The sequence below is a fragment of the Vulpes vulpes genome, chromosome 2, assembly GCF_048418805.1.
Source record: "Vulpes vulpes isolate BD-2025 chromosome 2, VulVul3, whole genome shotgun sequence".
NCBI classification, from domain to species: domain Eukaryota; kingdom Metazoa; phylum Chordata; class Mammalia; order Carnivora; family Canidae; genus Vulpes; species Vulpes vulpes.
Window position 1 is genome coordinate 147,026,987 of NC_132781.1, and position 14,854 is coordinate 147,041,840.

At 35.8% G+C, this 14,854-nt stretch overlaps 1 protein-coding gene across 10 annotated transcripts in view; it reads right to left on the reverse strand.

The window, feature by feature from the left end:
* Positions 1-14,854, reverse strand: part of PHKB (phosphorylase kinase regulatory subunit beta) — a 212,831-nt gene that overhangs the window by 94,681 nt on the left and 103,296 nt on the right. For all 10 annotated transcript variants that reach the window (XM_072750287.1, XM_026014319.2, XM_072750291.1 and 7 more), the window contains 3 exons: positions 13,175-13,238; positions 4,395-4,490; positions 3,075-3,272 (listed from right to left, as the gene is read on the reverse strand). In XM_072750287.1, the coding sequence (XP_072606388.1) occupies positions 3,075-3,272; positions 4,395-4,490; positions 13,175-13,238 (358 nt within the window). The remainder of the gene's footprint in view (positions 1-3,074; positions 3,273-4,394; positions 4,491-13,174; positions 13,239-14,854) is intronic.

The window sequence follows — 14,854 nt, forward strand, 5'->3', positions numbered from 1 at the left end:
GCTGAGGCCAGGCCAGCCACATCAAGAAGGAGGTGGGAAATTATGTTAAAAGACTGAGACTTTGATCTGGAAGTGACAGGGAACAACTGGTGAATACTGAGCGGAAACAGATTTACTCATTAGATTTACTTACTAGTTGGTCAGCTGGCAGTATTGAACAGTTTTAGGGGCAAGAAATAAGGAGATCAGCTGGAAGGCTACTTGGAAGCAATCCAAAGAGAAAATATGATAACCTAAACTGAGGTTTCTCCACTTCAGCACTATTGACATTTTGGGCAAACAATTCTTTGCTGTAGAGGCTGTTCTATGCAAAATAGAATTTTCAGTACCCTCTCTGGCCTCTACCTTCCAAATGTCAGTAGAACCCACTAGTTGTGACAATGAAAAATGTCTGCTTGTCTCCTGGGTCATAAAATCATTTGCTTATGAATCATTAACCTAAACCAAGGAGTTAACAGAGAGGAAGGGACAGATGTTAAGATTTAAAGGAGATTAAATCTCCTAGGCCTGGGGAATGACAAAGAAAGCTGAATGAGATGGAAAAGCCTAAAATGACCTTCAGGTTTGGGGCTTGAGCATAAGCAGACTGAAGGACATCCAAGTAAGGATGTTCAAAAGGCAGCTGGATACATGGCAGCATACTCAGGGGATAAAGGAGATCTGAAGCTAAGAGTGATAGCTGAAGTTATGATTGCATGGATAGCATGAAAAGAGAATAGGACTAAGGATGAAACTCAGGAAAAGGGCAATTTTTTTTTTAAGATTTTATTTATTTATTCATGAAAGACACAGAGAGAGACAGGCAGAGGGAGAAGCGGGCTCCAGGCAGGGAACCTGAGGTGGGACTCAATCCTGAGACCGCAGATCACGCCCTGAGCCAGAGGCAGGTGCTCAACCGCTGAGCCACGCAGGTGTCCCGTAAAGGGCAACGTTTAAGAAGTGGCAGAAGAAGAGCCCGAAAAGGAGACTAAGAAAGACAAAGAAGAGCATTAGGAAGAGAATGGGCCCAGAGAAAGTGGAGAATGTTCCATGAAAGAAGACTCAGTTAAAACATTCAAATGCCAAGGAGAGAGGTTCGGTGAAACAAGATCAGAAAATCATCCACTACCCAGTTACCTAAACCCAGACACCAACACGGCTCCTGCGAAGTGTTGAAGCAGAGCTGGAATATAACATGAAAGAGTGAGTAGGAGACAAACAAGGAGACACACCAAGAACAGACTATACTTTTCAGAAGTATGGCTACAAAGACAGAGATGACTGGAGGCAGAGAGGAGTAAAGGTTTTTGTTTTTGTTTTAAATGATGAACATCACTGTGTTTATGCTGAGGAAAAGAAGCTGACTGGAGTTGGGGGAGTACAAGACAGAAGGAAGGGAGAAGTGAGGAAGAGGAAGAGGAAAAAAGAAAGAAGCAGAGGCAGACATGCTTCTATCAGAGAAGAAAACAAATGATAGTAATAAACCCAAGGAAGTAAAAGAGACCAGAAGGGGGTGTACATACGGAAGGATAGCCCTGGGATGAAGGGCAGACATCACCTTCAGTGAAACAAAGAGAGAAGGAGGTAGGGATGGATGCAGGAGAGCTACAGTAGCAAAGTCAAACAGAAATGAAACCTATGAAGTAAGAAGTCATGTCTGGGAACTTGAATACAAATAGGAAAAAAAAGCTGGAAAAGCTTGTAAGGGGAGTTCCTGCAGAGTCACACAGCAGTAGGGACAACAGTGAGGACTGAACCAACACAGGTGTTCTGAATCTGGGATGGCGTCTGTCCGTACTGCTATGGCTGTCCATACTGGTGCTCAGCAGCAGGTACAGAGACAAAGAACCTCTACTTGACCGATCCAAAGCTGAAAATTTGCAAGGTGGTACGATTCAAATGTAAGTGATATAAATCAGCTCAGAAAATGTATTAAATAGAGGAGAAATATCTGAAGGTATTTAAGAGATAAATGGATCCTTTGACCATTTATAGACTGCTATAAATTATAGTTTCAAATATGTACACAATAATATGGCTCCTAATGCTTTCTGATGAGTTATGAAATTAAAAAAAAATATATAAAATAGCTTGTCTAGTTGTCCAGCAAACCTAAGTGTGTATTAAATATTAAAAGAGTGGTATTTAACTGCCTAACAAGTTATAAGGCACAATGTTGCCTAAACATTTTCTATATACAGATTCATGGGCCCTTACCTATCTTCAAAGTTATGACCATGCTTGCAAAATTATTTTTCAATCTACACCACTAAAGAAAAGTCTTCACCAATGTAGATGGATGCTTACCCTTTTTTGGGTGTTATAGTTTTCTGGACAGATTAAAAATAGCTAGAATAAACCTAGATAAAGTGGTATGTATGTGCATTTGAAATAAATGATTTAAAACTAAATATTTACAGGACTATATTTCAAAGGGGAATGTCTAAGTAAAACAGAAAAAAGAGCATTTGCTTAAAAGATTGAAAGTAAATCACAAATAAATATTTTTGGGCAGCCGTGGTGGCTCAGCGGTTTAGCGCCACCTTCAGCCTAGGGCGTGATCCTGGAGACCCAGGATCGAGTCCCACATGGGGCTCCCTGCATGGAGCCTGCTTCTTCCTCTGCCTGTGTCTCTGCCTCTCTCTCTCTCTCTCATGAATAAATAAAATCTTAAAAAAAACCCAAATAAATATTTTCTATTATATAAGGCAAATGATACGGAGCAAGTAGACAAAGTACTGAAAGTTCAGTTAAAAAATTATTCATCCAGTGAATCACCATGGCCCAATATGAGCAAATGGGCCTCACTAGCTAGTAAGGCTAACATTTACCAATAGCTTACTCCTGTGTCCAGAACCATATGAATCACCTTTAAAGATATGTTAACTCATTTAATCCTCATAAAAATTTCAATAACAGGACAAATAATAGTAGATACTATTACTATTTTACCAATGAAAAATATTAAACATACTGAAGTTAACTTGCCCAAGGCCAGATAGTAAGTGGCAGTGCCAGAGTTCAAACCCAAGAAGTCTGTTTCCTGAATCAGTGCTTTTGACTACTCTGTTATGATATGAAATATTTTTTGATACCTTAATTTCAGCTGGTTTGTAGTAGCGTCTGTTGGGATCTTCCAATGATGTTCTGTATCCATCTCTCAAGAAACGCTTAAATCCATATTTTCCTTTTAGTTTTCTAACCACTTTATCAAGTGTTTGGCTAAACAAAGCTTCATCATCTAGGGCAAATGCTGGATAAGTGATGCAGGGTAGGAGGGCAGCATCTGTGTTCTGGGGGCAATAAGAAAAAAGAAGGGAATGTTAGTGTCTACAGGATAATGATCAGCACAGACCAAGGAGAATCAGGGAGATGAAAAGTCAGTAAGGTTATCTAACTGACAGTGAGACTGCTGTGTTCCAAGGGACAGACAGACATTTATATGACATAGTTTGATGAACCTAACAGAGGAGATAAAACTTTATCCATTGATAAGGAGTATTTTCAATATTCAACATGACTCAAACTCGAGGACATTAATAACAGCAATGTGCATAAATTTAACACAGATAATTACTACTTATAACTTAGTCTGTCATAACATTGGTTTACAATGGTGAAAACAGAAAACAATCTGAATGTCCAACAATTAGCTGAGTAAATTAGCAGCCATAAAAATTTATATTGTAGAAATGTTTATAGATATGGAAATATGTCCACACAGAATTAGACTATCAAGCATTATGAACAATATTCTTCCAGTTTTGTAAAATAAAAATGTTACATATGTATATAAAAATGTGTGGAAACATATAAACTCTAATGTTGCCACTCTGAAACTACTGAGTGGTGAAATAATGAGTGGATATTCTATTATTATTTGCTTATTTGTGGGTTCTGTTTTTTTTAAAATCATGATCTTGTATTATTTCTTTAAATCATACTCTTTAAATAATTAAATTATTTTATTTGGAGTATTTTCTAAGAATAGACCCACAAATAACCCCTAGAAAAATCTGTAATCTGGTACTACAGGCATATACAAGTTTGAAAGTGAGTCACATGAGAATAAAGAAATAAGGTAATTTTATTTAAAAGAAATATAAATCATGAAAAATATTTTTCTAATACTCTATGACTAAAAATTTCATTTTGGTATAATGTTGCTACTCTCGACCCCACCCTCAAAAAAAAGGTCTAGTTTTCTATAGTTCTACAAAAGACCCAAGGACAAAGTAGCTTTGTCCACAGTTCTGCTCACTTCCTGAACTAAATCTCCACAGGATGGTGGAGCGAGAGGCAACATTTATTTTCTCTTTTCATCTCTTCTGGCAATCTGTAACAATTTTAAGCATTTTCTTGGGAAAGCAATCATAAATAGTAGTACATATTAATTTATTATAAATATATCTCACATGAGATCTTGATTCTCTGGGTAACAGTGAACACAAAGTTTGCCTATTGCGATTGTGAGCATCGAGATCCACAAATATAACCGACCAAGAACAGCCCTGGAACGAGAAAGAAAAACACATTTCCTGAATCAAGAAAAAAGAAATTATAGAATGCTGGACATTTTGGCTGTAAGAAATTTCACAAAAATATTAACATTGGTTACATTTGAGAGTGGCATTACAGAAGATTTTAATTTTCTTTTTTATATTTCCAGTGTTCCTCAAATTTCTTGCAATAAACATTAATTTTATAATTATAAGAAATAAATGTTATTTTTACAATTTCCTTATTTCTCCTTAGTCATCTTACAATTCAAAATGTAGTGATTAAAAGATAACTAATCAATTAAGGATATTTGGTTTATAAAGATAAAAATAGTTTAGCTAGCATTTTGGCAAGGAATAAAGCAAGAATTAGGATGCACAAAATCTGAATTATACAGTCCTAAAAAGAACTGTGATTATATGATCAAACTATACAAATTTAGATACAATCTAGAATTAAAGCTGTAAAGAACTACTTGATTAAAATATGAAGATAGGGGCAGCCCTGGTGGCTCAGTGGTTTAGTGCCACCTTAAGCCCAGGGTGGGATCCTGGAAACCCGGGATCAAGTCTCATGTCGGGCTCCCTGCATGGAGCCTGCTTCTCCCTCTGCCTGTGTCTCTGCCTCTCTCTCTCTGTGTCTCTCATGAATAAATAAATAAAAATCTTTTAAGGAAAAAATGAGATAGAAGCATCTCTAATAATAATAATGCACATAATGCTAGCTAATATTCATGAGGTCAAGCACTGTTCTTCATGCTTCACATGGATCACTTAATCCCCAATACGTAGATATTATTATCTCCATTTTAATGAAGAGGATCCTTACTCCTAGTTTAACAGAGCAAGGGTTCAAAAATCAGGTCTTTGACATAGAAGCTCACATCATAACCACTGAGTTATACAACTTACCACATTAAAAAATATCTTTCACATAAGAACTAAAAACTTAAAAAGATAAAAAATGGCAAAAAACTTAAAAATGGCAATTGGTCTGATAACAATATTTTTAAAAATTTACTATATAGCCATTAGTACTTTCCATATCCAAGAGCATAGTCATAAGTAAATACGGCTTTGTTCTTTTTACTGGGAAGCTAAATATTTTGAAAACATAAGAGATGAAATTGGAATACAAAGACTACTTCCATAATAAGAGAACACTCAGAAAAATACATGGAGAAAGGAAAAAGAGAACTCTTATAACTTTCATGTTACTTTAATATTACCCTCTAAGTCTCATCCAAACTTACACCAACTTCAAAGATGTATTTAACCCTGAAACTAAAATACCTTGAATCAATCAATCACCTAAACTGACATTCCAAATCTAGTACTAGTAGGCCCTACCTCCAAATATTAGACTCACTATATGTATATTTTTCCTGTTAACCTGTTCATACATGAATATTAGCTCATGAAATAAAATAATTTTTCATTCATGGTATCATTTCTTAAATCTCTATTAACTCTGATCATAAATAAAAATGAGTGAAGCTACCTCTCAACAATGAGATTAATGCTAAAGTGTCCTTCCTACGATTTGAAAGTCTCAACTCCTCATCTCCAGCCATAAATCTGAGCCCAACAAAAGCTTACCACACAGTAGCTGCCATTGTCAAGAGTCAAATGCTCTATCCTTTGAGAAAAATAAACAAGATAGGACCTGATCTCCTCTCTCAAGGAACTGACCCAGGTGATATATAGTCCCTAAACAAGATGAATAACAAGCAAAACAAAAAGACTGCACATAGCAATACACAGCTACATACCAAATGATTAGCTTAGATGAAAGAATACTAATGATAATAAACTTCTTAAGTTAATAGGAGAAAAACAATAGGGCACTTGGGGACTTTCTGGAGAAGGTAAACTAAGTTATGAATTTTGGGGGAGAGGGGGGCAAATAAGGTGATTAGAATAAGGTAGCAGAGAAATAAAAGGGTATGAGATGTTGGGAATCTCTGAGTATAGAAAATCAGACTCACGGTTTATCCTTAGGCTGATAATTAATAAAGTTAACTGCATGTCAAATCAGTCTGCCTTGAATTGAATTTTTAAAAGATACAATCTAAGTAGAGAAATAATAAAGTGAAATGGCAAATCTGGCAATTCCTGACATTACCTAATTAATATAAACAGCCAACTTCTATTTTCTGGCCAAAATAAATGGCTTATTTACCTAAATTCAAAGTATTTGTTCAGGTCTCTTCCTTTGCCAGCCTCTAACAAATATACCCAAAAGGAAAAATAATCTCATAATATTACCATATTTTAACCCTGAGATAAAGATCAAAAGTTAGTTAACTGTATTGTTTGGGCAATCTCTTGAAAAATACACTATGCTTTAGGTATATAACCCATATTTACAGGAGAATAAAATTCATCCAAAGCCATGGGCCACTATTCCTAATCAGAAGCAACTTTTTCTAAAAGTCATCAAGGAAAACTTACATATGGAATTAATTATCACCTTCTTTAAATGATCAGACACATTAATTTTAGGACTGTAAATTTCAAAGGAAGCTACATATGTCTCTATTGCTTTGAACACTTTTCATAATATGAGCAATCTCTCCAGTCATCACCTTTTACCTTCTGACCTCAGCTCATCTGTTAGTATCTTGATTTCTCCAATTAAAGGCACAAATATGAAAGGATGTTTTATATGTATATATCACTGTAAATTAACTGATTAGCTTTGGATATTTTATTTTCATCTTCCATTTCTGAAATCATCACAACTCTGTCATAATAGCCCAACTCCAGTTAAAGAGCATATTTTAAGAGTGGTAGATCAAACTTTAACCCCCAAATTGAGTTTCTGTAATTGTGTCCTAGTAAATACACTAGAATTTGATTCAAACTGACTACTGTCTTGGGGACTTCAGTTTCAGTGGTGGGTAAGAGCTGCAATGAACCATCTACGCCAGGCTTCATGCCCACAATAAATCTTTCTGAGATAGTAGCAAGGGTGACATCTATGACCATTAGGTACTGCTGATCTCTTTAATTTCAATTCAAAGTGAAATTATTTGATGGATTGTCTGGGTCTTTCTTTTCCCCATTAATCACTTCTCTGAACCTGAGCTATTGGCTTGCTGTCCTCATCTATCAGCAAAGAATCAAACAATGAAACTGGTCAGTATATCTACTTATATGATACCTTCTCTATTCTCAGAATAAAACCACACCACTCTGATGACACATATTCCTCCTAGCTCAGCAACAGGCTGTCTCTTAGCTTTGTGGCAGATCCTGGAAAGTTGTATTCTTACAGAAAGGATATTTACTGTTGGGCATTACCCCTCTGCACCATGGCTATGGGTGGCAACAGGTGTGTAAATATCCAACTTTTACAAATTAACCAAATAGTCTCCAGTAGCTCCTCCCACAAACCATGCTTCTTTTCTTTACAGAAGATCCTATTCACATAAAGGATGTGAGTTTTTCAAACTACAGAAAGAGATGAACCTAAGGGTTCTCAGGTTTCAGAAGAGCAGAGCTAAGACTCAGACCCAAGGGGACAGCCTGGGTGGCTCTGGTTTAGCGCCGCCTTCAGCTGAGGGCATGATCCTGGAGACCCAGGAAACCCAGAATTGAGTCCCATGTCAGGCTCCCTGCATGGAGCCTGCTTCTCCCTCTGCCTGTGTCTTTGCCTCTCTCCCTCTCTCTCTCTCTCTCTCTGTTTCTCATGAATAAATAAATAAAATCTTCAAAAAAAAAAAAAAAAGACTCAGATCCAGGAATCACAAAGCTGATGCTAACAATGTCGATGACAATTTGCTGAGTGTAAATTATGATTTACTTAAACATTATTTCTAATAATAATATTTCTATATATTGTCACAGAATATTGACAATATATAGAAATTTATATTTATACAGAATATATATTGAAACCATGATCAATATATAATTGTCACACTGAGGCTTATATGAGTTATGTTTCTAAATGCTACAAATTAGCCTTTTTTATAAACTTCTCAGTAAAGAAATTAAGGCATTTTATCATTTTTTCTTCTTAGTCTCTCACAAAGGAAAATAAATTTTGAAAATAGTTTCAGAGTAAGTATTTAAGTAATGGGTTTTCTTCCTGAATAATAAAATAAGTTTAATATTTAAAAAAAAAAAGAAAGGAAGTAGAAACACATGCTAGTCATAATGAAAGCTAAAAGTTTTTTCCACCCAATAATTTCCATAAAACTAAAAACATTTGCCATATACAGTACACAAAGGGTAAAATGCAAGTCTTTCACATTGTTCGGTGAGTTGATACCTCCTTCAAAAGTTCAGTAAAATGGGGATGGGGTGACTGGGTGATGGGCACTAAGGAGGGCACTTGATAGGATGAGCACTGGGTGTTACGCTATATGTTGGCAAACTGAATTTAAATAAAAAATTTTAAAAAATAATTAAGGAGAAAATGGTGTGGTCAAAGGTATGAACTCTCCATTATAAAATAAATCTTGGGGCTGTAATGTACTGCATGGTGACTATAGTTAATAATACTGTATTTGTATATTTGAGTGTTGCTAAGGGGAGTAGATCTTAAAAGTTCCCATCACAAGAAAAAAAAAACTCTAACTATATATGGATGTTAATTAGACTTAATGTGGTGATCACTTTGCAATATATACAAATATCCAGTCATTGTCATACATCTGAATGTTATATATCAATTCTATCTCAATAAAAATTTTAATTTCATTCAAAAAAAAAAAAGAAGAAAATGCCTTAAGAGTTTCTCAAGAAAAAGCACAGCTGGGATGCCTGGGTGGCTCAGCAGTTAAGCATCTGCTTTCGGCTCAGGGCGTGATCCCAGGACCCTGGGATCGAATTCCGCATCTGGCTCTCGGCATGGAGCCTGCTTCTCCTTCTGCCTATGTCTCTGTCTCTTTCTCTGTGTCTCTCATGAATAAATAAATAAATCTTAAAGAAAAAAAAAAAGGAAAGAAAAAGTACAGCCGTCACCTCTAAAGGTGGAAAGCATTCAAGATTCAAGATTTCCTGTACTAATAGCTGATATTCCAGATTCATTACCAAGTGGCTTTGGTTTAATTTCTGGTTTTGCCTCTGTTTCATGACCTGTGAAAAGTCATCTCAACTCTCTGACCATTCATTTTGAGAGAAGGACCCTTCTAACTCCAAAGATCTATGACTCTCTGAGTTGCCACCAACAGGAGAAGCATTTTTTGAAAGCTCTAAATTAATTTAAAGAAGTCTTTAAAACACTTGAGCAGGTCTTCCAAAACACTGTACCAACAGTTGTTAGAAATAACTGATAATATTAATGATAATACCCATGTGACCTGAAATCCCTCAAGTCTTGAAGAGGTTTCTTTGGGTTTTCATCTGAACAAAAACATTTCTTTTTTATATTAGTTCTTTTTCTAGCTGCTTGCCTTTAATGAGACCACAACTCTTTTAAGTACATGAAGCAATATTATAAGATGATTAAACACTAAAAAAAAAAATCACATGCACTTTTAAATGTACTACTGTTTAGCAGGTACCTCTTTTTAAACTGTTCTAGTGGTGGGAATTTGCAAAACTAGGATTCTCTCTGATAGTATAAAAAAAAAAAAGGAAGACAAAGAGGGGTTCTACTTGCAATAGGTAACATCTGTGTGGCTACAGGAATAAGACATTATTTGTCTAAATTCTATCTGAAATAATCAAGGAATAGTCAAGTCAGTGAAATTTGGTGTATAGCTCAGCTGGAAACAGACACAAGCTAAACAAGGTCAAGAATGAACTCTGCTTAGAGCAGTTGTTCTCATCCTTGGCTGCACATTAGAATTCCCAGGCAGTACATGAAAACTTCAACATCAAGGTCTCCCCCAGACCAATTCAATCAGAATCTCTAGGGGTAGAATCCAGTCATCATTATTGTTCTTTAAGTTCTTCAAATAATTCCAATGTGTAGCCAAGATTAGAAATTATGGCTGGGTAACAATATTGGCAGTATATTTGTAATTAAAAATCAGAATGTATAAAAAAGCAATTCAGTGCTTTTAGAGTTCTGGCTAAGAGATTTATGAGAGCTTCTTGGGAAGAGCTGACTAAAGGCAGAGCCCTGAGAGATAGGCAGTTGGGAAAAGTGCCATTCTATGTGTGGGTATGTAAGTAGGTGGAGCAGGTATATACCAGATACATAAGCTGCATATGTTAATGTTCAAGCACATCAAAGGAGATGACACAGTTGCAAAAAAGAGCTGACCACCACTTAAGAACATCCAACCTAAACACACAGAACTGCACACGGCCACCATTTGGTAGGCCATGGAGAACAGAAGAGCAAGACCTGCATTTTTCTAGGCTGTTACTGTAACACTACTGGTTTAGTCCATGACTCTTCTCTATCTCCTTGAGATACTCTCTAGAGGTTTTTCAGTCCAATCCCTTCATTTCCTTTCTTTAGGATTATCAGTATTACCAAAAATTCATTAATAGTAACAAGAGATAACACCTAATGAGGGTTTAATCTTGGCCAAGCACTATGCTAATTGTTTTTAATTGTATGAAAACCTTCTCAGTTAGGCCCTAGTATCATTATGTCTACCTTTTTAGAACAAAGAAACTGAGACATAGGTAAACAGCCAAAGTTACAGAGCTCATTGGTGGGAGTACAGAGCATACAGTGATCCTGTTTCTTGACTCCGAAAACAATGTAACAATGTCATTTCTTTATGCCATATTACTCTTCCCTTTCATCCTATCTACCTCTATTTATCTGTCTATCTCTATTTATTATATATATATATATTCTCTACATATTTGTATTTACACACACACATTCATACATATGTACACATTTAAATGAATGTATTGAGTAAGGAAGGGGTAAAAGGAAATGAAAAGCACTGGGGAAGCCCAGGTGGCTCAGCGGTTTAGTGCTGCCTTCAGCCCAGGTGTGATCCTGGAGACCTGGGATCGAGTCCCACATCAGGCTCCCTGCATGAAGCCTGCTTCTCCCTTTGCCTGTGTTTCTGCCTCTCTCTCTCTCTCTCTGTCTCTCGTGAATAAATAAAAAAAACCTTAAAAAAAAAAAAAGAAAAGCATTGAAAGATACATGTGGGACTTCCATAAGTATGGTGACTCTTTGAGAGAGACGGAAATGTTGATACAAGCTAAGGGATTAGTGCTAGAGGAACTGAGAATCTCAAGGAGAGGTAAACTATTAATACTCATGATTTTCAATAGGTTCATAACACTCCTCTATCAGAGCTCACAAAGCTCTGATCCCTCCATTTCTCCAGCCACAGGTCTTGAGAGAGGAAAAACGGTATGGGAGTGGGTGATTAAGAGTCACCTCTTGGGAACCAGAATGAATTGCTGCTCCCCTCTTCCCAATCTTTTCATGTCTGTGCTCATTCTTCATTCTTCATGTCCTGGATATAACCAGAAACCATCCTCCAGAGGAAATCGGAGTGAGAGGAAAAGACAGTTTGTATATATAGGGAGGAGAAAAGAGGCAGTTTGCTACCATACTCCAACTTGAAATATTCTTAAATTCAAGACTTGAGGTGCATAGTATTATAACTGCCAAAACAGAAACCAAGTCACATTTTGCACGTCTGTGTTAAGTTCCTAAAATGTATCTGCACTGACTTAGCATTTTAATAGCTTAGGGTTAATTATAGTATCAGTTGGAAACTTCCTTTACCCTCTCATCTTAGAAATCTACAAAAATTGCTAAAGAAAATTAGTCTAGGGGCAGGTCTGATGGCTTAGCGGTTTAGTGCCACCTTCAGCCCAGGGTGTGATCCTGGAGACCTAGGATCAAGTCCCACGTCGGGCTCCCTGCATGGAGCCTGCTTCTCCCTTTGCCTGTGTATCTGCCTCTCTCTCTCTGTATCTCTCATGAATAAATAAAATCTTAAAAAAAAAAAAAAGAAAATTAGTCTACTCCTTGATTCAGAAAAGTAACCTGTATTCTTACATAGTATTGCCTTTCATTGACAACTCAGTTCATGGTCACTTGGGTAGTTCAATGATTAGGTACAGAGAAACTGGTTAAACAAATCATGAAAATTTAGGGCAACCCTCAGAGTTTCCTTTTAATCCCAAAGAAAATGAGATTTAGACATAAAATTACAGCCAGCTGAGGGTTAAACTAGGATCAAAGATTCCAATTCTTTGGCTCCACACATTACACAAATTCCCCTCAGCATAAGATATATATTGATACACATTAAATTAAAATCAACATGGAAACTGACATAGAATATAAGTGGTTTATAATGTGAGGAATATTTAAAAACGTGAAAACTGGGGGTGCTTGGCTGGCTAAGTTGGTAGAGCATGTGACTCTTGATCTCGGGATTGTGGGTTCAAGTCCCATGTTGGGCACAGAACTTACTTTAAAAAAAGAAAAAGAGAAATCAAAATTTGAAAGCTCAAGAAGAGACTTGAGGGAAAAATTATTGAACAAAGAAAATGAGAATTCTTTATCAAAAGATATTTTTTAAATTAAGCAATATTTTTAGTTAGAAAAATATAATTTAACTAGCAAATCACATTCAAAGGAAAGGATGTTCAACCATGAGTTTGCTACATAAATTTCAGGCAATTCTTTGATCATAAGAAATGACTTGGTAAATCAATGGCCAAATTAATTAATAATGTAATTCAACAAAATAATCAAAGTTTGTTGTTAATACTCCTGTTTTTTGTTTTGTTTTGTTTTTTACCTGGTTGCCAAAGAGGTTGAATCCATTAATCGCTTCTAGTGCTGCTTTTGCTAAGCCAACAGAGCTAAAAGAGAAAAGAAATACTTTAGAATTCTGATGTCTGGCTACAAAATAAGAACCATTATCTAATGAATATTCACAAGCAAGTTTCTTTATTAACACTTATAACAACTTCCAGGAGAAAAATAATGTCTAAAAGACTTTAATCTGACATTTCACTATTTTAATTTTTCTTTTTTATGGTTAGTGATCTTATGGGAAAAATATTTCTAAGTTCACCTTGATCTAGATAAATGGTCATACTATTGATGGGAGTAGTTTTAATCCCAGTATCATTTATATTCACTAACTCAAGGGAAAAAAAAAAGATGAACTTTAGAGGAAGGTGTATTATGATGAAATGTACTCAATAATAACCAGGTTGGGCATCATTAGTTCAGATCAATTTAACAGAGCTTTCCTGGCATCAATACTGAGCCTTAAAAAAGATCTTGAGTGTCATATACTTACTAGAGCTTAATATACCCATTCAAACATTCTTTGCTTAGTGTCCAATAAAATAGGCATTATTTTATTACTCAAAGAACAAATGATCACCACACATCTCATTTTTTGTCATATTCTTCTTTGCATAAAATGTGTATCCTTTTGGCCTCTAAAATGCCAATATTATAATAGTGCTGAAAAATGGGAAGATCCTAATTTCATTAAGTGTGGCATTGTCATCTTATAAATATCAACCTTAAATATTTTAGATCAAGTATCTAGTTTACTTTACTTATATTTTTTTATTTAAAGCAACTGCATATGCCATTAATATTTTCAAAAATAATGGTCTATCATCATCTAAGCGTTTCTTTAAAGCAGTGATATGTACATAAGTATGGTCCCCAGAGCAGCAGCATTCCTGGGAACTTATTAGAAATGCCAGTTCTCACACCTCTCTGTGAGTGGGATCCAATAATCAATGTTAAGAAGCCCTCTAGGTGCTTGAATGTGCTTTAAATTTGAGAATCATTGTTCTAAGCTGTTCATATCATCGTGATCCAGATTTTCTATGGGTTGTTTACATGAAATGTTCTCAAGTAAGCACTACTTTTATTATAGGATAGGGAAACTTACTTTGGAAGAAGAGAAAGAGGTGGGAAACTTATTTTGAAATACATGGATGGAAAGGTGGAACAGACATAACTTTCCCTAATTCTTCTCACTAAATATGACTAAAAACCTTGGACACTATATAAGCAAACATAAAAAGCTCAGACAATGGAATAAGGCAAACTGGCTTCAAGAACCTCAAGATTCCAGAAACAACACTGTGGTAAATACTCTAAGTTTCCTTTTTGCCTCAAATGCAACAGACTTAAAGAAGCCAACAAGTAGGAAGTGCCAGTAGGTGCATACAAGAAAAACCTCAACAAAAGCCTGACAAAGGACCAGGAAAAGGGTAGTCTAGCAAAACAGAAAACATTTAGACAATAACCATTCAGAAAAAAAACTGTGGCCTTACCCCAACTTAGTCCTATAAAGGCTGAGTGGGAAACCCAAACTTCTACATACCAGAGTCTATAATAAGGAACCACATCCATTTACCAATCCTCTCAATTGTGATGGTATCAAGAAAGTCCAAGGAGGAAGCCAAGACTTTTCATTCCCAATGGGTAGTAAGAAGTCTCCCCT